This window comes from Cercospora kikuchii (genome assembly GCF_019650295.1).
Source record: "Cercospora kikuchii DNA, contig_00006, whole genome shotgun sequence".
Classification (NCBI taxonomy): Eukaryota; Fungi; Ascomycota; class Dothideomycetes; order Mycosphaerellales; family Mycosphaerellaceae; genus Cercospora; species Cercospora kikuchii.
Genome location: NW_025408587.1, coordinates 40,927 through 66,574, shown reverse-complemented (window position 1 = coordinate 66,574; position 25,648 = coordinate 40,927). Strand labels below are relative to the sequence as shown.

Sequence of the window (25,648 nt, the reverse complement as noted above, 5' to 3'; positions counted from 1 at the left end):
AGCTTGGCAGCTAGATCAGTTCACGTTACGGCGTTTCGTCTTCCATCGACTCTGTTTCTATCGTCGGCTTGGCGAACTTTAGGCGACTTGGCGCTGGCCTTGCAGAGACGAAATCTGGCGAGACCGGCAAGTGAAAGAGTGGCAAGAAGATTTTCCGCCAGCTTCGTACACTTTGCACACGCTATCACAGTGTTTTGTAGAGGAACTTTAGTTCAAGTGCCACTGCACTCGCTGTGTTGAGGTCTCGCCATCAAGTTCGAGACCTCAGATCGGGCTCGGTGGCAAGCGCTTGCCGGGTACAAGGTCATGCTCCCGAAAGTCCCTTGCGAGCTGCTCATGCTATTCTCCTCTCTTCCGATTTGTGCTCTACGTTGTTAGTCCTCCTGCGAGTGGTTGAAGTTAAAAGTTAATATGACCTTTGAGCGTATTGATACAAGCATTCGAGAAGCGTGCAAACCGTTATACTTGCAGGAACATCTTGGCTGGCAGGACTCGAGATGCTTCTACATGTCCAAGTGCCGCTCATCAATAGCCTGCCGCGTAAATATATCTCTGAGTGCTAGTGTTCAGCCGCGCGCACTAGTTCACAGTGCGGCTTGGCTGACTTACAGCACAGTCGACCTCGGTCCAGTCGGGCCTGGGCGAGCTGAGGCTCTATGCTTTCCAGAATGTCGGCGTGGAAGTCCAGACTGCTCGATGCTGGTCGGCGTTGGCACATGGTTGAAAAATTCCCGAATACCAAATGCGTTCCAAATGGTACAGGAAGCGAATGATACCTTGACCACGGAGATAGCGGCGCCACCAGCAACAACTTTTGCATTCACCTGCGTCTAGCAGAGCTTTGCGGTAACTATGCTGTAGGAAGTGACAGCAGATTCACAATGATTTCCTGAGATCTTTTGGTGCTCATGTCGATGTAAGTGCAAGTGTGTTGGGAGATGTCTATAGCGTGGGTAACACGAACCGAACATCGAATTTCTTCGGCTTGTAATGTATGCCAGTCCGCACGTATGGGGAAACGTCCAGTCTTGGGCGGCCGGGCGTACGCGATTCTTCCGTCGTCTTGCCGTGACTCATTACGAACAGTGGCAGCGAAGGAGGTTTCGAGACCATTGCATTCCAACCGCCGCTACATGGCAAGAGTCAGTTAACATATCTTTTTCGTGGACCAAGGGTCTCTAAGTCTTCTACTGCCCTCCATCAAGCCTGCTGGTAGATTACTCTGTCCTGCTTTCACGACTCGCTTACAACGTTTCCAGCCCATCGAGCCTTCTGCGGAAGGAGAAAGGTGACACGCTTAGATCCGGTAAGAAATGGTCAGGAACCACAGGAAGCCAACGTCGATGCCACAGGTTGCTGATAGCACTTGACCAGAAGGTTTGCCGTAGCAAGAGAAGGGAATGCAGAGAATGGCCAGTCTTTCTGTATAGCCGTTTTCTGCGAAGAACTCTCGCCATTCCAGTAAGCTCCAATTAAGGCTCAGCTTCGACACCAAGTTTCCAGGAGGTCGAGGAACGCCTATGACACGGCCATGTTTTCTCAGGAGAGTTGCCGCGCGGGATTTTGGAAGGCAGAGTCAAGTGTCAGCTGAGTTCCTTGCTCAGATATCTCCAAACGACTTGATCAACTGCGATCGGGTAGTTATTGCTCATACCAAATGCTGTGGCCCAGGGGCCGAAGCCAACAAGATCATAATGGACCCGCGTTTGAAAGCGGCTATCGAGGCTTCGGAAAGTAGGAAGTCAGTGATCACGCCTTGGAAACCATAGGCATGTATACAGCCAAAAGAATCCTTTTACTACAAGCGTGACCAGAGTCGGCGTATACCTCAAGATGAAGTCCGAAAGCGGAGCAGTTTCATTGGCGGGCAGAAATGGTGGAGGAAAGCGATGGACAAGCCCCGGGACGAGGCGGATGACTGATCACGCGATGGCGGCGCAACGTGTGTTTCTCTCATGCATCTCAGCCGCATGACACGAAACAGAGTCGATCTTCCCACGCTCCTTGCTGCTCTGCCGTAGAACGTGGGATGATGTCGTGTACATGCCAGCGCAGCAGACGAGGAGTTCGTGGCATTTCCGCCAAGCGACCATGAGCGTAGGAGAAAACATCGCGTCATCCTCTCCCGTCATCGATAAGCACCTGTCTCGTACAAGCCCGCTTCACCCCATTTCATCGCTAGGAGGGAGACTAGAATCATCCTGCATACGCTCCGAGACTCATCCACGATTTTTCGATTCGTACACCCGAGTCGTAGATACCACCACACCAATTGCGTGCCGCCATCTCGGACGCCGCGAGCCCAGCCAAACAGAACGCGTTTCGCGTGGCATGAGCATGCCGAGCCGATATTTTGACGCGAAGTGAACAGAATCACCTCCTTTTAAGCTTCCGCGCCGCCCTTCAGGACGAGATGGCGAGCTCACAGCAGAGTCGCCCGCCGGCGACAGTCTGGCATGCAGCTGAGGGCAGGAGCGAGAACCTTAGCACCACCGTCAGTGCGTGGCATTATGGACATTGATGGGCCCGAGGGACATTTTGGCTGACCCCGAATCAGTGAGGCCTTTATACACCAGCTGTCGAGAGCACCACGAGACTCGGTCACAGAATCGGGATCCCTTCTATCATCCTGCGAATAATGGTGGTTTGAATACTGCCAGGACGGCCACACTTTCTCCTTCCATCGAGACGACAGCACCCAGACAACAGAGACCCCGATTCCTCACACTCAACTCTTTGCCCAGAATGCCTTCTGCATCCCCAGAGGGGCAGCGACGTGAGCCGATGGGCTCGCCGTTTCTGCGACTACCTACAGAAATTCGTCTCCACATATACTCACTCCTGATTTTTCCTCGGCGAGCCATCGACCTTCTTTGCTCTTTCGAGAGAATCGATGCGAGCGCAGTTGACGCAGTCGATTACAATCAGTGGCAGGTGTTCGACGATGGAATAGTACGCCCAGATCTGTTGAAGAATCCGACTCTGCGCATTCGAACAGTCGATCCAACGAGATACAAAGGCCGCTACGCAGACCGACCGCATGCGAGAACGAGCTACAGCGTCCGAGCGGACCGATTTGCTGCTCGATGTATGGCAACGACATACCACTGCGTCAACGTTCCTCGCATCGAACACAACCTCGCCATTCTGCGAACGAACAAGCAGATTCACGCCGAAGCCGCAGAACTGATGTACTCGAGTTACACCTTCGATTTCGATACGCATATCGAGGCCATCATACCCTTTCTCCGCGATCTCACGCCTTTCACGCGAAGCTGCATCAAGAGCATTAGACTCACAAAACGGGCTTTGGCTTACTTGAAAGAGTTCGACAAATGCGAGTGGGAGAATGCGCTGCGGTATCTGACAAACGTGGACAACAACATTTTCCTCCGACGACTAGAACTAGGAGTCGTCGCAGGAAGACCGGGCGAGCGAGGGTGGGATCGCATTGCGACCTACTCTGCGGCGGATTTCCGACTTCTGAAGACACATGAAGGAATGGAGTGGTTGCAGTATTTGGAAGAGCTGAACAAGCTGCAAGAGCTTGATGTCCAGGCGATAGTAGAGCACTGTCCACCTGTGACGAGCTCCACGAATATGGCCAATTATGTGCGCTTTTCAGCAAGCGTTGAGGGCGGATTTGCGGAGTATCTGAAGGAACAGCTGCTATGTCCGGCAGCACAACAGAGGCTCGCTTGTCGAGCGTGAAGTTGTGACGATAAGAACGTGGCGAGAACTGTGTGATATTAGAAACCTCACTTTGTAGGATTGTGATGATGGAATGAACATGCCGCTCTGAAGATCTGAACGCTGAGCTTATTTTGACCTCGTCTCGTGGCGATTTCTCAGAACCGAACCTTTCTCTCCCTGCACTCCACTATTACTCCACCACTCGAATGAAATGGGCAGCATATCAGAGACCGAGCATGCGCTCACCAACTGCAACCGGAGCACTCCACGTAGACCACGGTCAGTCTGTCTTTCATGGAACACATTTCCGCCACTCCTAACACTTTTGCCCAAAGCGTCCTCGACCTCTTCGCAAAAGCCAAACAAGATGCCCGTCCACTTCACGTCTCGGCTCCCATGGTCCGGTATAGCAAGTTACCTTTCCGAATGCTGCTCAGAGAATACGGTGCCGATATCATTTTCACGCCCATGATGCTGGCCCACGAATTCATTCGCTCGGGCATTGCGAGAGATTCGGATTTCTCCACTCATCCACTCGAAAATGGAAGTTCCAAAGACGATAAGAACACGGCTGTCATCGCACAATTCGCCTCCTCAGATCCAGAAGAATTTGCTCGCGCTGCGGAAATGATTGCTCCTTGGGTCGATGGGGTGGATCTCAATTGTGGGTGTCCGCAGAGCTGGGCGATTAAGGAGGGGATTGGATGTGCTTTGCAGGAAAGTCCCGAGGTTGTGGCGAGGATCGTGAAGGCTGCAAAGGAGAGGGTTGGAAGTTTTGGAAAGAGTGTTAGTGTGAAGATTCGAATTCATAGGGATTTGAAGGTTACGAAGCGATGGGTTGAGACTGTGCAGGATGCAGGGGTGGATTTTATTACGGTGCATGGGAGGACGAGGAGTCAGAGGAGTAGCACGAAACCAGATTATGAGGCCGTGAGGGAGTTGAGGAGTGCGGTGAAGGTTCCGATGGTGGCGAATGGGGATGCGTACTGTCTGTCTGATGTCAAGAGGATTGCGGAGTCGACTGAGGCGGATGGTGTTATGGCTGCGAGAGGGATCTTGGAGAATCCGGCGATGTTTGCGGGTTATGATGAAGTGCCTGCGAAATGCGTGCAGGACTTCTTACGCTGGGCTGTGAGGTGTCCGATGCCGTTCCCGCTGGTACTACACCATGTGAGCGATATGACTGGTCGCATGGAAGGTTTTACGAAGAAAGAAAAGAGGAGATTGATGGAATGCAGAGACCTGCTAGACCTCATCGACTTTGTGGAGGACAAGTGGGGACTCATTTAAAAAGACGGCTGGATTTTTGAGAGCTACTCAAATTCTCCTACTCTTCATCATCGAACGGATCCCAATAGTCCGTCTTCCCATTTACCATGTTATGAATGTTAAATCTTGCTCCCCACCGAACATTCCCTGACGTAGGATAGTCCTTTTGTTCCATCTCACTCAAATCGTCAATGTTGCTCCACTTTGACGAAGGCCCCGGTGGCCGATAGTGGCCAAAGAGAGCCGGGGAAGGGGAAAGACAGTTTATCATGTCCCTCCCGAAAGTCCCATCGCATAGACTGCGATACATGAGGTCCATCGGTGCTGTCAAAGCGCGTATGCCGGTTTCCCACAGCAACTTTCGAGCACCGGTCTGAGAGACTCCATAGGCTAACGAGCAGGTCCCTCCTCGCGTCCGAGCGACAACTCGTGTATAGTCGGGATACTGATTCACAAGCTGACGATCCGAGAATTCGCGCTGAATGTACCGACGCGGTGGGACCGTCATGTCGTTTGGTATAATGACACGTGCAGTCATTTCCTGAGGTAACATGACACGTGCTTGAGAACTAATCGCGGTTGCATTGCCAGGCAAAGGCAACGAGACGCCACAATGACCGATCCAGAGCATGTCCCAGCGATCAAGGTCGCCATAGGGAGAGGTCGTAGGCTCGGTAGTGTTCGCGTCACCGAGCACATAATTTACCGGTAGTGGTCGCGAAAAACGCCGGTCAAGCGGCTGGTCAGTTGCGTTGACTAGTGGTTGGAGAAGCCTTCTCGATGCCTTTGCGAAGTCACGCATCTGTGACTTAATACGGATGTCCCAATCGGCATCATCCTCAAGTATCAACGCTGAAGAGATGTTTTCGTCAACTATTCTACGCACGGGAAGTCGTGGTCAGCTCGATCCGTGCAGGCAGATAGTTGTATCCCGGAGAAACGAAGGAGAGAACATACATACCGCCTAAGAATGTCCACATGCGACCGCCAAGCCGCTGCTGCACCTTCCTTGAGATCAACATCTTCCGCGCCTGGCGGCATGAACTTTTGGTCGATGTGCGTGGCAGCTTCGACGAATTCAAACTTCAATCCCGTAAGCACAGCAGCAAGGTTGGCAGAATCTCTTCGATCCGACCTCGACGCCAAATTAATGACAAAGATCTTTTGGAACTGCGAATTTGCGTCAATAACATTGCTCTATTCTCCATATGGCGAGGCTCTATAACCACAAAATCAACCTACCCCGAGTGTTGCATTTGATACATCATCGAGTAGCTCAGGTAGCGGTGGTGCTGTCGTGTCGTTGTGTGTTGCCGTTATATTCCATTCTGCAAATTGGAATCCAGACAAGCTTGAATGATGCGCCACTTCGAGGATGAGAATAACCAACAAGAGTGTCGCGAGGGCGGAGGAAGCCAGTAACATCTGTCGTGCGAACATGTGGCGCATGAATACCATCGTCATGTCGCACAATGTTCCGCAAACCAGGCGTCAAAAAGACGCGAGGCGACTAATGGACCAACACAAACCCGGGAGTTGGACGACTGTTGGTGAAGGCTTCGATACAACGACATGATGTTGTCGGAGAAGTGTGCATCCATCACTCAGCATCTGGCACCACCTAGCTATCTATACCGCAGTATTCTAAAACTTCGCCAGGATCAAGAGCAACCTCCAATTTCGTTCCATTTCGGCCTGCAGGGCAAAATCAAGGAATCGACAAGCAGGAGGATGACAAGTCAAGCTGCTAGACTAACAATTCGGTTAGTGAGCGAGCAAGGTATGTTCGGATAAACTCGCATAAATGATATCGAACAAGCCCTAATGTCTTAGGTCTTTCTTGAGTCAGGATCTCTCGGCGTCTGGCCAGTCACGGCCGGCCAGACTAATCTTTTGAAACTGTTCTCAAACTCGTGAGAATCTCACAGGCAGAGTCCCTCGACACATCAGTTTTTAATTGCATGTCGAGAGCAAATACAGTGACTTGCGCTCGGCTTCACATAAATGTCCGGTCCCGAAAGCGAAAGTAGGTGATGCTGAAAGCCCTAAATCTCACCCCTCTTAGTTTGCAAAGTCAAGGATCGGAGTATTCTCACTCAAGGATCGGCCTCTACTAGGGCAAGGTCCTGTGTTGCTGGCGAGGCACTCACGCCCTGCGCAATCCATCCCCTAGAACACGTTTCAAGATCCCCAGAATCTCGCGTGCAGACTCCTCCTGCAAAATCCTTCGGTTGCCGATCAATTGCAAATGTAAAAGCTTGCCCTTCGGTGCCGCATAGATTTCCGGTCGCGGACGTGGAAGCAAAGCATGCTCGAAGACCGAAATCCGACTTTTCTCGCCCAGAAACTCAAAGTCATCGATGTCTCCCTGCTGGAACGCCGTACGCCATCCAAAGTCCTCGTCGCCTTGCCGCCAAGTGGTTGAGCATCGAATGATCTCCTGCATGCCGGCACATTCGTTGGCAGAATCTTCGATAAATTGGCGCTGAAGGATCAATGCAACGCGATCGAGTGTGTCTTCTGGCTCAATCTGCACTTGGACAGGTACTTCTGTGAGGCATGGTCGCACGACATTTTGTAGGCTGGGTGGAAGCATAGCTCGTCCAGTGACCAGACGGCTCAAAACGACTTGCATCTGATCGAAGTGACAAGATAAAGCGATGGCGCAGGCGGCTTGGAAAGTTGTCGAGAGTTTGGCATCGTCATTGTCTCTCCACGCTGAACCGATTCGATATGCTCGTGCCGTCAGAGGAACAGCTCCCTCCGCTGGGATCCGGGTGAAATGTCCCTTACAATCTTGAATTCCAGCACTCCAGACTACTATGTTTCTTCTGACCTTTTTATGCCACATACTGCGAGCAGGAGTAAGGACGAAGCAGCGATAGGTCGCAGTAGAAGGCAGAGAGCAGATCTAACAGCATGGGGAGATTGGAGTCATCGAACTGTGCGTGGGAGATCCTGAAAATGAGACGACCCTCTCCGATGCTCGTGTTCCGCACGCCTATGAAGCGGACGAATGATCGACCAAGGCGGCGAGGGATCGTGAGGTCTCTTTCGCAATACGGACGCGACCGCATGGCCCATATCGTCGCCGACATCGAATATGCCGATCTGCGCCTTGAGGTCGGTCAATACTACTTGCCAGTCTCAGTCGTCCAAAAGCATTTAGGAAAGCGCAGACCTGTAACGGCCTTCCCGATGCTGTGAAGCTGGCAGGCCGCTGTAGAAATTCCTGTCCTGGGTCAAGGCATCAATCCAATCTTCAAGTCATAGTCAAGAGATATTGCAGTCTCTTGACAAGCTTAACAATTGGCAATGCCCTCTTCAGGCACGCATAGGCTTAGTGTGCGAAGAATCTATCAGGGTAATGCTCCTTGATTTGTCTCTCCACGTCAGCCATGCATTGCTCCCTGGAGAAATCTTGCGAGGCAGGCCAGCCATGCCGCCGAAATATCTCTGACACCATCCTACCAGCCTCAGCATCTTCATGTGTCAATGCATGCTTTTCTTCCACGATTTCCCTAGTCAAAGGTATGTAATTCAGCTCTCGAAAATGATGCTTCAAAACTTCGAAGAAGTCCGCGATTGCGCAACAGCAATTGCTGACACCGCCGCCCGAGCGCCAATCAGCTTCTTCTTCGGGGGATAGTCATGAGGCTCATCCTGTACAGGCTTGATTGGCTGTTCGACCTTGTCAGAAATGACCGCCGGATATCCAAATACCGTCCCGCAGAAATATATTACTCCGAGGTGGGTGTCCAGAAACATCTTGTGATATTTCGATTCTACCAGACCAATCACATGAGGGGGCACATGATCGAATGGAACTTCTGTGATCTTTGCTGCGTCGCTTGCTGGGTACAGTGCTGGACGTCTCGAGATGTCTCGAGCGTACGAGGCCCAGTCAGCGAACACACAAAAACCAGCGCCTAGACACAGACATCAGCTGCAATCTCAGTAACTTGTCGAAAAGGGAAAATCTAACTGTGAATAGGCGTTCCATCGGGATGCTTTCGTACATAAGGAAGAAAGCGCAGCAGAGCAATGACCTCGTCGGTCTTGTTTAGGTCTTTCAGATTCTCAGGAGTAATCTCAGGCCAGCCACCTTCGGGAGGTGTCATGAGATATTGTGGATCGAGATACATTCTCGTCAGGAAGTCGTAGTAGTCTTGAAAGGCCGCAATGGATGCTGCACGCGAATAGGTGATATTGCAGAGGTCCGCAGTTCCCGATATTGGCAGACATCCAGGTGGCCAGGCATCGCAATATTCGTCTAAGTCGCCGCTACCCTCCGCGTATTCTGACATCGTGTGAGCTCGATGCGTCGGCTATCTTGTGAATTAATTGAAGTGACTTGAGCGCCAGATTGAGGACAGAGGCTTCACAGGAATGTATGAAGAACTGTTGCTTTAGGCAACAAAGGTCTCTGCAGCGCTATGTATGCGCCAAGTCTTGGAAGAATGTATCCCGCCTTGGCTCAGAATCCGTTTGTAGAAGAGACGAAGCTGGAAACGTGCAGATTCCATGACATGTCCGTTCCTCAGGCGGCTGAGTCTGCCATACTCGTTGGGCTTTCTGCTTTGCTTTCCCATCCTGTCGGTACTTATCGACTCTTGTGCACATACGCTTATAAGACATTCCATATCGATAATCGTGAGCCGAGGCCGACAGAGTGAGCCAACGATCTTTGAATAATTGCGTGCTAAGCGATTCAAAGATGGCGTCTGTTTCTACCTCCTGTCTAGTTGATGTCTCTACCTTCGCGTATATGTTCAAGCCTTAGGATTCAGCCTCTTTACTGCTAGTGTTTCGCATCATTCCCTCTCGCCACGCCTCAGACTAACAAGCAACTGACTATCAAACTTCCCACCAGTATGTAACTTATGCCTCCCTACATTGAAATTCACAATCTTCTTCTCCAAACCCTCAAACTCAGGCAGAATCGGATGTCTCCCTTTCACTTCCAATCCCATAGACTCTCCAGCATCAAATACAATCCCACCCGGCCAAAGACTAATTTCCAATTCCACGATCTCGCCTTTTGCCAGCTTCTGCTCCGAAGTATGAGGATGGTAGACGTAAGCTGGGCCCATGAGGTCGTTGTACTCAGAGGTAGAAAGGTTCGGAAGCCCTTCTTGGATGATCTCGCGATGAGATGCACGGAGACGCCCTGAGGGGCCGATGTAGCGCCATACGTTTTCGTTGGGAATATCTGAGGGGTTTGTGCCTGGTGGGAGGTCTTTCATGGGGATGTTTTGGTGCCAGAGGGCTGTGCCGTGTTTGTCGAGTTTGCGGAGGACGACGTAGACGTCCTAGATGGTATGAGCTAGGATGCTCAATGCTGCAGGGTAGGACTGTTGACTTACCATGTCGTTGTGATCATCTGTAGACATGAAGAGTTTGACTTTTGAGATTCCACAAAGTTCAGTGTATTCGTGAAATGTGTGCGTGAAGAAGCAGCCTTCGTCAGTCGACGAGTCGGCTTGATATCCAGAGTTGGCTTCTTCTGATACTTGAGCTCCGGTCAAAGTTCCAGTCGCAGCATCCAAGTACAATGTTTCGTAGCGAAAGTCCGAAGGCGGATACTCGGTTGCTGGTCGGTTGACCACCGATGGTCGATTATGGCCCAGCATAGATTGCCTGATTCTAGGTGTCTTCTCCCAGCCATTGTCTATACCTTTCATGTACTTGTCGAAAAATCTCTGCAAGTCGTCAATGTTTTCTTTCTGGTAGATGTCGTGCCATTCTTGGGTAGTGGTCCAACGTAGCCTGTCATCAACTGGTGAGTACGCTGAAACTCGATTGACAGTGATCGGGATGCGAACATACCATTTCTCAGTCGACGAAGCAAGCTGAAAGCCGCGCAATGAGCCTTCTGTGTGCAAGCCCGTGGAGTAGCTTGCGGTCGCGTACATAGGCACTGCAATTTCACGCAGCTTCGGCTTCTTGTCTTCCCAGTAGTCGTTCCACAACGGATACTGATCAACCATAGCCGCGACGTCCTCGCGCCTGTTTGGTCCTGGCAGATGGACGTTCAGAAAAGGCTCACAATGTGCCAAGCAGAGTTACTCACCACAAGTCCAAGCCATGAGCACATCCCAAAAGGCATGATCCGGAATACCTCCACGACAAATCGACTCCCTGTAGTAGTCACCAAGACCCTCCCAGGGCGCCATACAAGCCAAATGAGGTGGCTGTTCTGCCGCAATGAACCATTGCGTCGTACCGAGCCAGGAATTGCCAGCCATTGCGACTTTCGAGTTGCACCAAGGCTGTTTCGCGATCCACTCGATACTGTCGTAGCCATCCCGTCCCTCCTGGGTCCCATATACGAAGAAGTCGCCGCCAGACTTGAATGATCCGCGGGCATCAATGTTGACGATAGCGTACCCTCGAGCGACCCATTCTGCAGGATCGGGAGCTTCCCACTTTTCAAGACCGCTTGTTGCATTTCGAGGGACTCCAACTCTCCAAGGAAACATGTCAAGCTGTTGCATTCCAGAGCCAGTCTTGCCATATGGACTCCAAGGCATGATTGCTGGGACGGGTGTTTCGTCCGATGTCACTGGACGGAATACGTCTGCCAGCAGTTCCACACCATCTCGGAGCGGGATACGAACGTCCTTCTCCCAGACTACGTTGACAGGAAAGGGACGACGTCCTTCGTCCTTGGTCCATCCCTTGGAGATAATTCGTCTCTCGGGCGGGCCATATTCTGTCCATGTATTCTTGGGTTCGTGATCAATATCTGTGAAAGCTACAGGCACTGAGAATTGTCGAGTAGACATCTTGATGATCTCGGTGCAGCTGCGGTCCAAATTGCTCTCGAGAACGATAGATGATATAGCAAAGCTGGGCGAAACTTTGGCCCATACTGATGTCCAGGCGTACGGAGTCTCCACCTCCACATCCCACGTGATGAGGGGTGTCTCCACTGCTTACGTTCTGGGAAGGTCCCTGGAGTTCGTCCTATGTTGCTTCACGGCACGGCATTTCGGGCTCTGGTCTCTGGGATCGCAGGCAGATGTTTGTGCGGTGGTGCGCACTCATCAGGAAGATTGTACAACCAGACTTTCGCAGGATGATTTTTGGCTGCCGCCTTCAAATTACTGATCTTCCTGGAATTTCGGAGTTCCGCCAACTGCATGCGTGGTCATGATTGAAGACAATGCCATGGCAAGCCGAGATGTTGTGGAGCTGTTCGCCATGATCCGTGAGGCTTCTTTGAACAGTCGTGCAGGACTCCTTTCCGCATCCAGTAGACCAATGCCCGCAAGATGTGGTCGGTAGTCGTGCCGTCCGCTGAACCAATCCTCTTTCTCGCCAGCAGGAACCGGCTGATCGAGCCTGATAATCTTGCGAGGCCGCAGGCCATCTGCTTGCGGCACTGTTGACAGCGAATAGTGTAACGCAAGCTCAATGTAGACATCGATATAGAGTACGCATATTAGCAAAGTCATGGTGTCAATGTGACTGAGGCCCTTGATCGTTCGGAAGTACTGGAACAATTCCGAAGCCTCGAAGACGCACTGCTTGGCTCGCCTGGGACTTTGTCTGAGTGTCTCAAACAACTGTCTACGAGCTTCGCTAGCGCCTTGCTCTGTCGTTTGCCATCTAGTGGCTCGACACAAAGTTCTGAGAGGAATGAAGTCGAGGATTCGAATAATCCTCACCATTATACTGTGGTCGCTTGAGATTGTGGCTGCCATAGCTGGGTTCAAGGCTTGGGCAAAGTCGACTTGCGACATCGTATTGAATGCTTTCCGTAGAACGTCTGCCGCACTGCCGGCAGCAGAAGTGAGATCGCCGGCGTATGTCTGATCGAGGTTCACTCCCATTGCTCGCTCCAGGTTTTGCATCTCATTACGCTGGATGGAAACGGAAAGCAACAATGCCAGCTGGGCGGTTGGACTGATATCTTCTTGCAACGTGCTCTCGATTCCGATTCGAGCAAGAGCAGCACACAATAGTCGAGGCGGCTGCGGAGGAGGAAGGCATTGCCATTGCTGCTGATCAGCTTGCCAGTGGGATTCATGACTCGGCAACGAGAGGTGAAGTTCATGCATGGAAAGTAGCGGAGGCAGCATAAAGAAGACCGATTGGAGGCACTCGGTTACTAAAGTAGCTGATCAGTTCATCAGCTATGAAAGGAAGTGAAGGAGGTAACTCACTCCAAGTAAAGTAGAGCACACGACGTTTCGATTCACTGTGGACCCATTGCAACCAAGGATCGCAGGAAGTATCAGGAGATTCTTGACTGCGTAGTATGGTGCCCTCTTGCGAAAGCAGGTGTCGGCAAAGGGTGGCAAGCACGTTCCTGTATAGCTGCAGGTGTATGATCGCTGGTCGATCTCCAGCAAACCAGAGCTCATGATGGAATAGCAGAAGCGACTGCATTCCCGTCAATGAATCACCGTTGACGATCGATTTTACCTGCAGATCTGTGAGCCAGTTTATCTCTGCTTGCCTAGCCGTGATCTTACTTCTCTCGAGACCATGTGATGCGCGAGACGATGAAACAGAATCATGTGTCTCGGCTTCTGCCCAGCTAGAGAGTACTGACAACCGATGCAGGCAAGAGCTAGAACAAGCTGCCACGCCTCTGCGGAAGGTCGAAATGTGGGCAAGTGCAGCAGTGGTACACGAGGATGGTAGTGCTCAAAATACAGCTGGACGTAAACATCCAGATGCTGCCGAGACGGGAATGTGCTTGCCAACGCCTCAGCTTCACTTGGTTGAAGACTGTTCTTGATGAAGTGCAGGATCCGCGCATGAGTCTCGAGCTCGACCTGAGGAACATGAGGTATGTGTTCGGCGGTCAAAATGTCATCCTCCTGGGTCGTAAGGCTTTCTTGCTCAAGGACGCTTCTCACGTCCAGAGAAGGGGGCGGAGATGCGATGTAAGTGTGTTGTTCTTGTATCGAGCTCGGCAAGGCTGTTAAAGCGCTGCCGCCTACGAAGAAGTCCCACGCATCGTCCGGACCTAGTTGCGGAATGGGCGAGAATGGAAACATGAATGATTGCGAGAGAAAGTCGTCCCCCGGACTCTCGCCATGCATTGGTGTCGGAAATGATGCCACGGCGTGCTGAGGCGGCAGACTTGCGCCTCCTGAGGCAGGATTCGAAATTGACTCTGAAAGCAGACCTTGTGGATTCAGAGCCTGCCCATCGCCCTGCGATGTCGAGATGAGCGACCCAGAGTCGGTGCCCAGACCACTCGGGTCGACAGAATCGTCCAGCGAATGGTCCATATTCGAGCCTTGCGCCTCAGATTCACCAGGCGCTGGGTCTCGATATGTGCAGACACGGCCTCTGGTGGCACAGTTACTGCAATCTGCAATCCCAGTACCATCGCAGCGTTGTTTTGCCTGGGCACAGGCAAGGCAGGCGTGGCGATGTGAATGTCCGTTTTGCTGAGCCCACTCTGCAAGAGCCGCCGAGCCATGTGAGCTCATATGCCGCTTGAGAGTGTCTCTACGAGGTCGACTGGTCAGACTCATCACGCTATGCCCGTTCAGTAGAGGCACTTACCGCCGGGGAAAGCTCCGGTCACACAACTGGCATTGATGCGGACGAGCTCCGGAATGCCGGTCGAGGTGGCGACTGAGATGCTCGCGGCGGCGGAACGTGAGGTCGCAGTGCTCGCATACGAGCGATGCCGCGGCCTTCCGCGTCCGAGGGGCGCGACTAGCAGACGAAGCCATCCTGCGGCGCCAGGAGGAGGGAGTGGGAGATCCGGGAATGGTCCTGCGAAGGACTGCGGGGGCGGGGAAATTATATACACGATTCTATCCTCAACGGCCCGTGGCGGATGTGCACTGTCGCCGAGGCGTACACGAAGGTGGAGAAGCGGAGAAGCTTGTTTGTAACCTTGATCGTCTCTGGGGAGGTACGGACGGGATGCTGAGCTGGTTGCAACTGCCGGGAACGACGAGACATCGATGTCGGTTTGGGATTGGAATTGGAGATCTTCGCGTCTCCGATGATGCCTGAGGCATTGATTCAATGTCTCGCTTGGCTCCAGGCCGTACGAAAACGACACGAATTATGCAACATCTCACTCGACATGCGTTCAGAATATGCTCGCCACTATCTGCACGCCGTCTATGCACGCCCATCAAGGCTCGCTCTGGTCCATCGAAGCCTGTCGCGCCTTCTCCATATGTGGATGGCCGTAGAAGACCTTTCCTTCTGGACCATCCTGCTTGGCCGCTTCCTCAATCGCATCGAACACTTCGCCGGCTACAGGCGCCTCCTGCGCGGAAAGCAATTGCACGGTCTTTGCAGCACGCTCAGCCTTGGACGAGGAAGTCACCACGATCCCATTGAGCCGATAATATGCCCACGACAGCAGCAAGTCACCAGTGGAAAAGCCCGTCTGCTCCGAGGCTGTCTCCAGCTGCCGCAGCAAGGCTGAAGTATCTGCAGAAGGCAGACGCCCGGAAATGGCAGTCAGGAAGCCGTAGTCTACAGCCATCGTCAGCACTCTGGTCCTCAGATTGAAATTGACTTGAGCATACTCATATGGACGATTCCATGCTTGCTTTCGTATGCATGCAGCGCACGAAACTTGTCATCAAATAACAGGAAAGGGCTGAATTCGTACTCGTTGAGCTGTGGCGGATGTTTGAGATCTGAAGCGTTCATGATGTCGTGGTAATCCGAAAGGGTCCTGCGAATGCCCAGGTCAGCCACGACGGTACTGCAACAGACCACAAACACTCACCAGTTAGACACTCCAATGATTCGAGCGATACCCTGGTCTTTCAGCTCCTCCAAGACTCGCCACGCTTCCCGGTTTGACAACTGCCCAGCATACCCTCGAGGCGGAAAGTGCAGCTGCAGAACATCAACATAGCCAGCGAGCCCAAAACGATCAATCTCTCGCTTTGCGTTCTCAATCATGTGGTCTCGTCCGCGACAGCCGAGCATGGCATATGTGTTCAGCTTCAAGCTCAGAAAGATCTCGTGTCTTTGCAGACCACTGGATCGCAGCACTTCTGCAGCACTTTCGTTGTTGGTGTACAAATCGCCAGTATTGAAGTGTCGGAATCCGGCTGCTATCGCTTGTCGTACTTCTTTGCTGCTGTCTGTTGGCAGTGGGTATGCATGATTTGGTGCCCATTTCATCAATGATCCGAGACCAAATGCCAAGCGCGGCACAGCTACGCCTCCGATGTTGATGGTAGCCATTGAGTCCCACAGCAAATTGAAAGCACAAGCAACAGTGCAAGGGAGCACTTTTGAAAGGCCGAACGGCTGATCGCAGCTTGACTGTGCCCGAAGTGCCGTATACTGGACAATCCCTGCAAGCTTTGGCTTTGTGGGGTACGCCGGCTGTGGGGAAGAGCGTGTCACCAGTCGACAGTACTCCGTCAATACACGTCTGGTCTATCATGGGGTTCAAAGCACGACGTGGAGCTTTTTGAGCAGTCGGACTGGAGATAAAGGCTGCCTTTCTCGGACAGTCCGGCCTTGAAGACAATTTCGCCAACATCGCTCCATCCTGGACAACATGCCTTCACCAAGATCCCAGCACAGTGACCACACGGAGTCAAAGCCGCGCCTTATCAAAGTTGCCATTATCGGAGCAGGTATATCTGGACTCGCCGTCGCCAATGGGTTACTGAAAGACCCGGCTGGCAGATTCGATGTGCAGGTCTACGAGCGCGACACGGTTGCATTCGACTCTGAGCGTGGTGGCTACCAGTTACGTATCAGTGCAAATGGCCTTAATGCATTGCGAATCGTTTCTGATCGGGATCTCTGGGATTCTCTTCGTGAAACCTGGGCTGGCGATGAGGCTAGAGCACCGGCAGTAGTGGATCCCAACTTCAAACTGCTCCTTCGCCTCGCCGATCTGAAATTGTATCCTTCGAGTCGTCCGGTACCACGAACTGGACTTCGTCGTGCTCTTCTCCAACCTCTGCTCTCGCAGAAGAGGGTCCACTTCAACCACAGTCTGACAAGTTTCGACTACCTGCCAGAAGAACAAGGCGGCGTGCAGCTACACTTTGAAGGGGAGCAGTCGCAGTATGCCGATATCCTGGTGGCTGCAGATGGCAGTAATAGCCGAATCAATCGACAAGTTGGCCTGAACAACAAAGTAAAGCTCGAAAACTGGACTTTGATCCAGTCTCGAGCGGGCATCGATCGCTCCGTACGAGACAAGTTGCCCAAATCGCTAATAGATTCTGGCTCTGTGCTGTTTTTGGGCGGCCGACATGCTTCCGGTTTTGCATCTGTCTACGACCCCAAAGCCGACCTCGGGACGGGTGGGACAGAGACGTACACGCTGTTTTGGTCAATCCTGGTGCCCAGTGTGCGTGGAAAGCAGATGTTGCAGCAAGCGAACGATGACCCGCAAAAGGTGCTTCCTTATCTTCTGGACTATCTGCGTCAGGATCTTGGGTACGAAGGAGCTCTACCTTTCATCATGGAGTCAGCAACCGAGCATCTTCGCACAGGACTCCTGACTAGTTCAGTGAAGCCGAAGACGAGCTGGCGGAACAATGACCCTAGACATGGCCGAGTGATTCTGCTTGGAGATGCAGTCCACCCAATGACACCGGGAAGAGGAATGGGAGCGAATCAGGCTTTGACGGATGCAGGCAAACTTGTCAAGCTGTTTCATGGGACACAGTTTACGGAAAGCGCCCCCTCTGACGAGGAGCTTGCAACTTTGGTTCACCAGTTTGACGAGGAGATGTACGGGCGAGCTTTCAAAATGGTCAAAGCGAGTCAGAGCGTCACTGACTTGGACCTGACGACTACGAGCGGCAAAGTGCTGATCAAAGTAATCGGTGCTGTTTTGACAGTGCTCGGCTGGGGAGCGTCAGCCTTGGAAACTATCGGACTCAAAGAGCGAGAAGATCTCGACTTCACCTCGTACAAAGGATGAACGCCAGTAAATCATCGCAAGTAGCATCAATCATCTTGAATCCATCATGTCATCCTCTGCTAGCTGTCTCTTCACCCTCGAATCTGCTCCAGGCCTTGGACATCTGAAACACGGCTGCTCCGCAAAGTCGGAGTCCCCGCTATCAAACTTGGAACTATACCAGGAATACCACTGTCGACCCCAGTGGTGTCAGCCTCATCCAAAGGACATCACTGGCCGAGTCTAACGGCAACTATCATCGGAATCAGGGTTCCTGCCTCCATTGCGGAGTACAGACAGTCAGCGGCCGAGTAGGCGGAGCTAAGCCTACGACTCCACTCTTTTTGGGCCACTGTCGTCTGTAGCTTGGCCAGACAATTTGACCTCATATACATCCGTTGTGTTTTGCGAGATTCAGACTGAAGGACAGCCAGAAACAAAAGGACAGCGAAACCAAGCATGACGGAGCAGATGAATCCCGTCATCATCATTGGTGGTGGACCAGTCGGTCTCACATCATCTATCTTGCTCTCTTTGCGAAAGATCCCGCACATTCTCTTCGAGCGGCATCTTTCGACATCGATTCATCCCAAGGCCGCAGGCATCAATCAACGTACGACCGAGATCTTTCGCGTGATGGGTATCGAAGACGAAGTCTATGCACATGCCGCACCTGCAGAAATCGCCGGACGAACAGCTTGGTATACTTCTCTCGGACCCGATGGCAAAGAGATCTTTTCTCGAGATGCGTGGGGAGGAGGTATGTACGAAGAAGAATATGCGAAGCATAGTCCTTCGCGGTACTGCATCTTGCCTCAGATCCGGTTGGAGCCAATTTTGAAGCGACGAGCGATCGAGCTCAATCCGACTGGCATTTGGTACAATCATGAGGTCTTGACTGCTGAGAACGCAGATGATAGAGCTACGGTGACTGTGAAGAATCGCACGACAGGCGAAATATCTGAGCATCATGCACGCTATCTCATCGTCTCTGATGGTGGGCGATCGTTCACAGAGAAACTTGGAGTGAGCTGGGGTGGCGAAGGGGGTCTATTGACGATGTCCAGTGCACACATTCGAGCTCCGATCAGGCCGCTTCACCCTGACAACCGCAATTTCATGACATGGTTTACCAACCCGGCAATGGGAGGTAGTACAAGGACTGGCTATCTATATCAATTGGGACCTTGGCCAGAGGCGATGACGAATCCGGCTGTTGAGGAATGGATGTTTGCTTGTGGTTTGACTGAAGATGACCCTCCAACGTTCGATGAGAGGACTGTACTGGATCGGGCGAGGAGGACGATCGGTATTCCAGACCTAGATATCGAGCTCATTAGTCTGAGCCACTGGACTGTGAATGCTCTGTACGCTTCGCAATGGCGTGTTGGGCGAAGCTTTTTGGTTGGCGATAGTGCTCATCGGATACCGCCTTGGGGAGGTAAGTACATCACACACCGACACTGCGTAGTGTATTGACATTCAGCAGCACTTGGCATGAATTCTGGAATTCAAGACGCACAAAATCTTATCTGGAAATTGAGTCTTGCTCTACAAAACGAGCAGAAATACGATGCTCTGCTCGATACGTACGAAACAGAGCGGCTGGAAGTTGGCAGGCGGGTGGGCCAAACCAGCCTTGAAAATATGCGATCCCATTCTGGACACATCGATGCTGCTATGGGCGTGAGTATGAACCAGACGAAAGCCGAGAATATCGCTGCTGGAGAAGCATTCTTCGATCGAAACCACCCAGACTATCAACGCAAGCAGGCACTTATACAGGAAGCTTCGCGACAACTGGACACTGAGTTCAAGGCGCCTGGCTACGAGGTCGGTTGGTTTTATCCTTCGGCAGATATCAGCTCGGAAGGTGGCGAGACGCACGGTGGCCAGCAGATGCCTGATGGCACTCTTGTACATCATTCCTACTTCATTTCAACGATCCCAGGGCATCATCTGCCGCATGCGTGGGTTGAAAAAGACGGAAAGACTGTGGCGATTCGCGATCTCTTGGATCTCAGTATATTCACACTATTCGTGGAACATTTCGAGAATTGGCAGGTCGATGATGCCCTCACGAAGGTCGTAGTCATTGGTCCCGATGGCTGGCAGGATAGGACAGGCGAATGGCAGAAACACCGTGCAGTCGGTTCTATGGGTGGAGTGTTGGTTCGACCAGACGGTATCATTGCGTGGCGAGGGGAGCTGGCGGGTGTTCGGGGGCAAGACTGGAAGCAATTGATAGACAGAGTGCTGAAAGTCATGAACTAGAGTTCCCGCCAGCACCGTGGGTCTGCTTTTGCCGATTGTTCCTCTTAGCTTAGATCGGAATACCCCACCTCCACATGAATGAACTCACTACAGTGCGCATGAAGACGCTCGAAGACTGGAGTCGTAACAAACAGACGACAATGCCTACAACGCTCGAATGGTTTGGTATCCATATTGATACCCTATCTCGCCTACATCATGTACTGACCCAGTAGCGCAGGAGCCACGACCTACCGGCTGAAGACGAATGGACTAACGATCTTCCTTGACACATGGCTTAAGAGACCGAGTGTGCTGCCAAAGTTCTTAGCCATTGATGATGTTCAAGAAGCAGACTACATCTTCATCTCACATGCTCACTTCGACCAGTATGTAATGAGGAAGTCGACCACCTTGGGAAGAGAAGCTGATTGCTTTATGCAGTCTTCCCGGCGCAGACCGTATTGCAATCAAGACTGGTGCAATCGTCATCGCCAATGGAGAAGCGATCAATGTGCTGCGAAATGCCGGCGTGCCAGAGGAGCAGCTTGTGCCAGTAGCTGGCGGAGAACGAGTGCCGTTGTTCACGCGCAAAGTGCGTTATGCAGCGAAACGCGGCGAAGTAGATGTCGAGCCAGGTCCGCCAGGAGCTCCAAGCAGTCCGCATCATAAGCTTGCTGTGGCAGCTGTGCACATCTGGCCATCGTTGCATTGTCTCATGCCAGGAAAGTCGCACGCAGATATTCCAGATGTCATGGATACGGGAAAGGTACGATAAAGCTGTCTGTTACTTTGAATCTGAAGACGGCTAATTGTGGGATAGGAATACGTGGGAGGTGCGAGCCAGTTTGCGTGCACACTCAACATCACCTTTGGCATGAAATACGGTCTTCTGAAGATGGGCGATCATGTACCCCGCGAGTCAATGGACGATGGTATGCGATCTTTCGTTGATTATATCAACGGTCCAGCTCGGAACTGTATGTCTCACTTCGATGGCGGCCAATTGATGTTCAATTGCTTGCTTGGGACGAACGAGACCCTCATGTGGAGTGCACATTTGGGTGCGTACGAAGGAATCCTAAAAAGTGTTGAGCCTAAGCCGAACGTGCTGATTCAAGCCATTGCTGGCCGGGCAAATCTGAATGGAAGGCCTTTTGATGGATCTGCTGCTCAATTTGCGGTCAAAGTCTCGAGGTGGCTTGACGAACCAGAAAAGGTGATTTGGTGCCTTCATGATGATGCTCCGATAAAGCCGTGGACTGTGAATGTGCAGCCGGCGACGAAGATGTTGGAGGAGCAGACTTCTTCAAGGGTGCTCGATCTGCCTCCAGGGAAAATGATTGAGCTATTTGAGACATGATTCAAAACTGCTTGGATGCCTCTGAGCCACGTGCTACGAGTTATTGTTTGTCGCTACGCCCCAGAAATAGCTCGCCCATCCGCCCAAGATCAAGGCGATGAGCATGATGAAGAAGACAACGCCCACTTGTCTATTCAAGCTGGCCTTGTTCCCAACCTCATATGACTCACGCTGGGCATTGATCAGGTCTCCATTTTGCTGCCTCTGCTTTCTAGACCACTGCAGTCGCCGCAAATCGTCAGTGAAAAAGCTCCAGATGAAAAGTGTGAGTCCCACGACCACAGCGCCTGCAGCCAAGATCACATAAACAATGACAACATGATTGTAAGAGTTGTTATCTTCGTCTTGGACCACCCCAGTAATGATGCGTATGATGATGCTCATGCTGTTGTTCACCGCAATCTTGACAGCGTAAGCCGTGCCGAACGTGTCCTGATACCAGATTGCCGTCCGGATACCATCAATGATAGCTGTCGGACCCAACGTGAAGCCGAAGGCGTAGATCCCGAAAGCGGCAGCGGTCCCTGCAACCGTAGGTCCAAATGCTGCGAGGCACATGGCGAGGAAGCACAAGAGCCCACAGACAAGAATGACTGTAAGGCGATGTCCATACCAGTCGATGAAGAGCCCGAGGAGAGGGACCAAGAAGAATCCCAGATACCTTGCGGATGCAGTGTACCATCCTGCTTTTGTGCCATCGACATCAAAGCGCTGCTCCGCGAGCTCGGTGGCGTTTTGAGAGAATACTACAGCCATGGATGTTTGAAAGGCAGTAAAGCAGATGAAACCCCAGAAAGCCATCGGAAGTTGCAGTGCTTTTCTCCACTCAAACTTCTTTGTCTTTTCTCTCAGCTCCTCGCCCGTTGCAGGATCGTTGATACCGTCGCTGTATGTCCTGTCGCAGTATTTCCGGAAGAACCAAAACAGTATCGTGAAAGCGTTTGTGAGTAAGTTCATGAACACAGCAGTCCAGTACACCCAGCAGAAGTTACCAGTGTTCTTGGCGATGGGATTTGCTGTGGCTGTGCCAACGAATGAGCCGAGTTTGCCAATGGCCAACTCCAGACCGAGCGTTGATGCGAAACCATCCGATGGCGCGAACCACGAACTGAAGATTCGGTATTGAGCGACCTGAGTTGAGATGTCTCCCAGCGCTTGGACGATCATCCCGCCGACCATGAGTCTGTAGCTACGGACTGTGGTGGCTGCAGCAATGATGATAGATCCGAGGCTGTAGACGATGTTGCCCCAAACCATGATACCCGCACCTCCGAAGCGGTCAGTCAGGATTCCCATGAACAGGATTAGTGCCGTCTTCATGAAGTCTTCTGACGCTTCCAGCAATGAGTATTGAGTGTTGTCAATCTGTAGTTCCTTTGATACACCGTGTTAGTGAAGTTTCTTGATTAACTTTGGAAGACGAAAGTCACCTTTTTGAGCGTAGACTTCATGGCTCCTGTTACCCCAGAAGACCAGTGTGAGCCGAATCCGATCAGAGATACCATCAACACAGCGATCAGCTTCATACGCATCGGCACATGTGTCGATCGCCCGCCATCACTTCCAGCTGAATTTGCATCGCCGGTCACTGCAACGATGTCGAATGACGGCTCTTCTTTGCTGCGATCTGGTAGTCTGCACTGGAAATTTGGGATCGCTGTAGCCGAATGATCAAGCTTTTGCGCCATCTCTCGAGACCGTACACATTCACTTTCAAAAACCAAGCTCCAGGATCTTATCAGATCAATAGACTATATGGACGCACGACGGCCCGGCGAAGGCGAGCCCTTCAGGCGACGCGCGATCTCGGCCCAACACGATGTGAAGAAAATGCTCGTTCGGACGGCCCACAGAGAGCTAGAACGATTGAGGACGTAACCCGACATCCGAAGTAATGCCATTGCGATCTCGGATCAGCTTTTCCAGCGATGAAGTACCGCGATAGCATTGAACTTACCAATAAAGATAATCGTACGACTATCGCCTGCATCTGGACGCATCGCAAGCGTCAATCTAGGCCACGTCCGCACAAGTTGAAGACATTAGTTCCTGCGGCAACGCGCGTCTCGATGCATCTGTCGGGCCTAAAGATTGAGTACTTACGCTGAGTGAAAGGCTTCGCCATCTTCTGATTGAGAACGCATGGCGTCGTGTTAATTGTAAGACGCGTGCATAATACAGCCGTGCATCTTTTTGAACACACTAAGGCCCAAGGCCTAGAGAAGCGCGTGTCCATAGCAGAGGCGTAATGCAGTTGGTCTTGCTACAACAGAGCAACACGTCGAATAGTTATGCGCTGTCGATGGCGGGCGAGGGCTCGGAGGCGACCAGATGGAACAGAAAGTGAGCTACACCAACGGTGAATTGGACAGAGGTCTGCTGAGCTGCCACTGATGTAGTTTGCAGAGGCAAGGGTGTTGTACTGCTATGTGTATTTGTCATTTCAATGCTCTCGTACGTGAGTCGCAGGACCTATGCCTTGGCCAGGTATATGCTGCGCACTTGACACCAGCCCTTGAGGCCTGCCTCGCCGTTCTCACAGCCAACACCGCTGCCCTTGAAGCCGCCGAATGGAACTTCCTGTTCGAGAAGTTAGCGACTAATCAGTCAAACGCAAAAGACGAAACTTACCGGATGCTGCTGCATCATCGTATTGGTCCAGACAACACCAGCCTCAACTTGGCGAGCTAGCTTCTCAACACGAGCCAAGTCTGTGCCGTAGATGGTGGCACCCAGGCCCCAGGAAGAGTCGTTGACACGCTTGATGACTTCCTTGTCATCGTTCCACTTGAGCAATGGCACGATTGGTCCGAATGGCTCTTCTTGCACGAGACGGCTGTTCTCAGGTGGGTTGTTGACGAGGGTCAGTGGTGCGAAGAATCCTGGGCCCTCGGGAATCTTGCCGCCAGTCAAGAAGTCGTGGTTGTTCTTCTGCGAGTCTGCGAAGAACTCACTGACTTTCTCGTAGACTTGTCTGTTGTTCAATGGGCCGTACATGACGCCCTCCTTTGAGCCGGGTCCTACGCCAGCTTGGTTGGCGGCCTCGACCAGGGCCTTCGAGAGCTTCTCGAAAATGTCTTCGTGGACGTAGATGCGCTTTGCTGCGTGGCACACTTGGCCGGAGTTGAAGAAAGCACTCAGCAGGATAGTGGGCGCGACTTTCTCGATATCAACATCTGGCAGGACAATGCATGCATCGTTGCCGCCCAGCTCTAGTGTTACACGCTTCAAAGTCGCAGAACAGCTCTTGGCTACCAGGCGACCAGTTGCCGTGCTGCCGGTGAAAGAAATCTTGCGAATCTTTGGGTGCTCTGTGACCCATGGGCCAAGGTTGTCGTCTCCCAGCACAATCTGCACGACACCAGGTGGCAGGTGTCGGTTGAAGAGCTCGACACATCTGACATCGCAGAGAGGGGTAAATGGCGATGGCTTGATGATGATTGTGTTCCCAGTGAGGACAGCGGGGATGATCTTCCAGATCATGAGAAGGACTGGGAAGTTCCATGGCACAATTCCAGCAGTAACCCCCAAAGGAACATACTGCTCAATGGCCTTTGTTTCGTCGTTCTCCCATACGACTTTCTCCTTGATTTCCATAGCTGGCTGACGCTCGAACCATTCGTTGACAAGATCGACCTCGCCCTTTGCGAATGGAGTGGCCTTTCCTTGCTCGAGCACAAGCAGCTCAACGATGTCCTGGCTCATTGCCTTGTACTCTTCACCGACAGCCTTGATCGCCTTTGCACGCTCTTGCCATGATGTCTGGGACCATGATTCGAATGCCGTCTGGGCATGCTCGACAGCTTCATCGAGCACTTCGCGCGTAGCAATGGGCACTGAGGCAATCTTCTCCTCAGTCGCGGGGTTGATCACGTCCAGAGTCTTTGCTCCTGTGGTGTCGTACGCCTTTCCGTTAATAATGTGGGAGAAGGATCCCGAGAGAAGCTTTGGGGCTGACATGATTGCTTTGCTGATGTTCAATTGTGGATTCTTAACGAGGAAGAGAGTAGGAATTTGAATAGTGATCAGCGTGAGAACAATACTTTGTATTGCCTCGGGCCTGATGATGTTAGGAAGCACCAGTGCAGAGGCCTAGGCCTAGACAGGTGGGCTGGTGGGGTAGGTAGAACTAGCTTGCTGCGATCGACGTATTTGAAATCTTCAGGCAGATTCCAGCGAATCGTATTCGT

At 52.1% G+C, this 25,648-nt stretch overlaps 13 protein-coding genes across 13 annotated transcripts; 5 read left to right on the top strand and 8 right to left on the bottom strand.

Annotated features, from left to right (window-relative positions):
* Positions 1-2,413: 2,413 nt before the first annotated feature.
* CKM354_000897300 (uncharacterized protein) lies at positions 2,414-3,711 on the top strand (the record flags this gene model as incomplete). Its single annotated transcript, XM_044804374.1, has 2 exons — positions 2,414-2,498; positions 2,558-3,711. 2 exons carry the CDS (start codon positions 2,414-2,416, stop codon positions 3,709-3,711), a joined length of 1,239 nt encoding a protein of 412 aa, XP_044660309.1.
* Positions 3,712-3,904: 193 nt separating this feature from the next.
* CKM354_000897200 (tRNA dihydrouridine synthase) lies at positions 3,905-4,983 on the top strand (the record flags this gene model as incomplete). The annotated part of the gene is made up of 2 exons (XM_044804373.1): positions 3,905-3,972; positions 4,029-4,983. 2 exons carry the CDS (start codon positions 3,905-3,907, stop codon positions 4,981-4,983), a joined length of 1,023 nt encoding a protein of 340 aa, XP_044660308.1.
* A 37-nt stretch (positions 4,984-5,020) lies between these two features.
* Positions 5,021-6,426, bottom strand: CKM354_000897100 (uncharacterized protein; the record flags this gene model as incomplete). The annotated part of the gene is made up of 3 exons (XM_044804372.1): positions 5,021-5,840; positions 5,924-6,132; positions 6,205-6,426. The coding sequence occupies 3 exons, from the start codon at positions 6,424-6,426 to the stop codon at positions 5,021-5,023; spliced, it is 1,251 nt and encodes a 416-aa protein (XP_044660307.1).
* A 682-nt stretch (positions 6,427-7,108) lies between these two features.
* On the bottom strand, positions 7,109-7,597 carry CKM354_000897000 (uncharacterized protein; the record flags this gene model as incomplete). The annotated part of the gene is made up of 1 exon (XM_044804371.1): positions 7,109-7,597. One exon carries the CDS (start codon positions 7,595-7,597, stop codon positions 7,109-7,111), a length of 489 nt encoding a protein of 162 aa, XP_044660306.1.
* A 705-nt stretch (positions 7,598-8,302) lies between these two features.
* On the bottom strand, positions 8,303-9,269 carry CKM354_000896900 (uncharacterized protein; the record flags this gene model as incomplete). The annotated part of the gene is made up of 3 exons (XM_044804370.1): positions 8,303-8,483; positions 8,570-8,891; positions 8,948-9,269. The coding sequence occupies 3 exons, from the start codon at positions 9,267-9,269 to the stop codon at positions 8,303-8,305; spliced, it is 825 nt and encodes a 274-aa protein (XP_044660305.1).
* A 507-nt stretch (positions 9,270-9,776) lies between these two features.
* CKM354_000896800 (uncharacterized protein) lies at positions 9,777-11,750 on the bottom strand (the record flags this gene model as incomplete). Its single annotated transcript, XM_044804369.1, has 4 exons — positions 9,777-10,274; positions 10,329-10,731; positions 10,792-10,981; positions 11,036-11,750. The coding sequence occupies 4 exons, from the start codon at positions 11,748-11,750 to the stop codon at positions 9,777-9,779; spliced, it is 1,806 nt and encodes a 601-aa protein (XP_044660304.1).
* A 318-nt stretch (positions 11,751-12,068) lies between these two features.
* CKM354_000896700 (uncharacterized protein) lies at positions 12,069-14,666 on the bottom strand (the record flags this gene model as incomplete). Its single annotated transcript, XM_044804368.1, has 4 exons — positions 12,069-13,078; positions 13,134-13,395; positions 13,446-14,436; positions 14,494-14,666. The coding sequence occupies 4 exons, from the start codon at positions 14,664-14,666 to the stop codon at positions 12,069-12,071; spliced, it is 2,436 nt and encodes an 811-aa protein (XP_044660303.1).
* A 413-nt stretch (positions 14,667-15,079) lies between these two features.
* Positions 15,080-16,155, bottom strand: CKM354_000896600 (uncharacterized protein; the record flags this gene model as incomplete). The annotated part of the gene is made up of 3 exons (XM_044804367.1): positions 15,080-15,429; positions 15,483-15,634; positions 15,689-16,155. 3 exons carry the CDS (start codon positions 16,153-16,155, stop codon positions 15,080-15,082), a joined length of 969 nt encoding a protein of 322 aa, XP_044660302.1.
* A 322-nt stretch (positions 16,156-16,477) lies between these two features.
* CKM354_000896500 (uncharacterized protein) lies at positions 16,478-17,863 on the top strand (the record flags this gene model as incomplete). Its single annotated transcript, XM_044804366.1, has 1 exon — positions 16,478-17,863. The coding sequence occupies one exon, from the start codon at positions 16,478-16,480 to the stop codon at positions 17,861-17,863; it is 1,386 nt and encodes a 461-aa protein (XP_044660301.1).
* Positions 17,864-18,301: 438 nt separating this feature from the next.
* On the top strand, positions 18,302-20,116 carry CKM354_000896400 (uncharacterized protein; the record flags this gene model as incomplete). The annotated part of the gene is made up of 2 exons (XM_044804365.1): positions 18,302-19,283; positions 19,332-20,116. The coding sequence occupies 2 exons, from the start codon at positions 18,302-18,304 to the stop codon at positions 20,114-20,116; spliced, it is 1,767 nt and encodes a 588-aa protein (XP_044660300.1).
* Positions 20,117-20,256: 140 nt separating this feature from the next.
* On the top strand, positions 20,257-21,458 carry CKM354_000896300 (uncharacterized protein; the record flags this gene model as incomplete). The annotated part of the gene is made up of 4 exons (XM_044804364.1): positions 20,257-20,281; positions 20,337-20,484; positions 20,540-20,864; positions 20,919-21,458. 4 exons carry the CDS (start codon positions 20,257-20,259, stop codon positions 21,456-21,458), a joined length of 1,038 nt encoding a protein of 345 aa, XP_044660299.1.
* A 33-nt stretch (positions 21,459-21,491) lies between these two features.
* Positions 21,492-23,146, bottom strand: CKM354_000896200 (uncharacterized protein; the record flags this gene model as incomplete). Its single annotated transcript, XM_044804363.1, has 2 exons — positions 21,492-22,832; positions 22,889-23,146. 2 exons carry the CDS (start codon positions 23,144-23,146, stop codon positions 21,492-21,494), a joined length of 1,599 nt encoding a protein of 532 aa, XP_044660298.1.
* Positions 23,147-23,930: 784 nt separating this feature from the next.
* CKM354_000896100 (uncharacterized protein) lies at positions 23,931-25,418 on the bottom strand (the record flags this gene model as incomplete). Its single annotated transcript, XM_044804362.1, has 2 exons — positions 23,931-24,038; positions 24,090-25,418. The coding sequence occupies 2 exons, from the start codon at positions 25,416-25,418 to the stop codon at positions 23,931-23,933; spliced, it is 1,437 nt and encodes a 478-aa protein (XP_044660297.1).
* Positions 25,419-25,648: the final 230 nt, after the last annotated feature.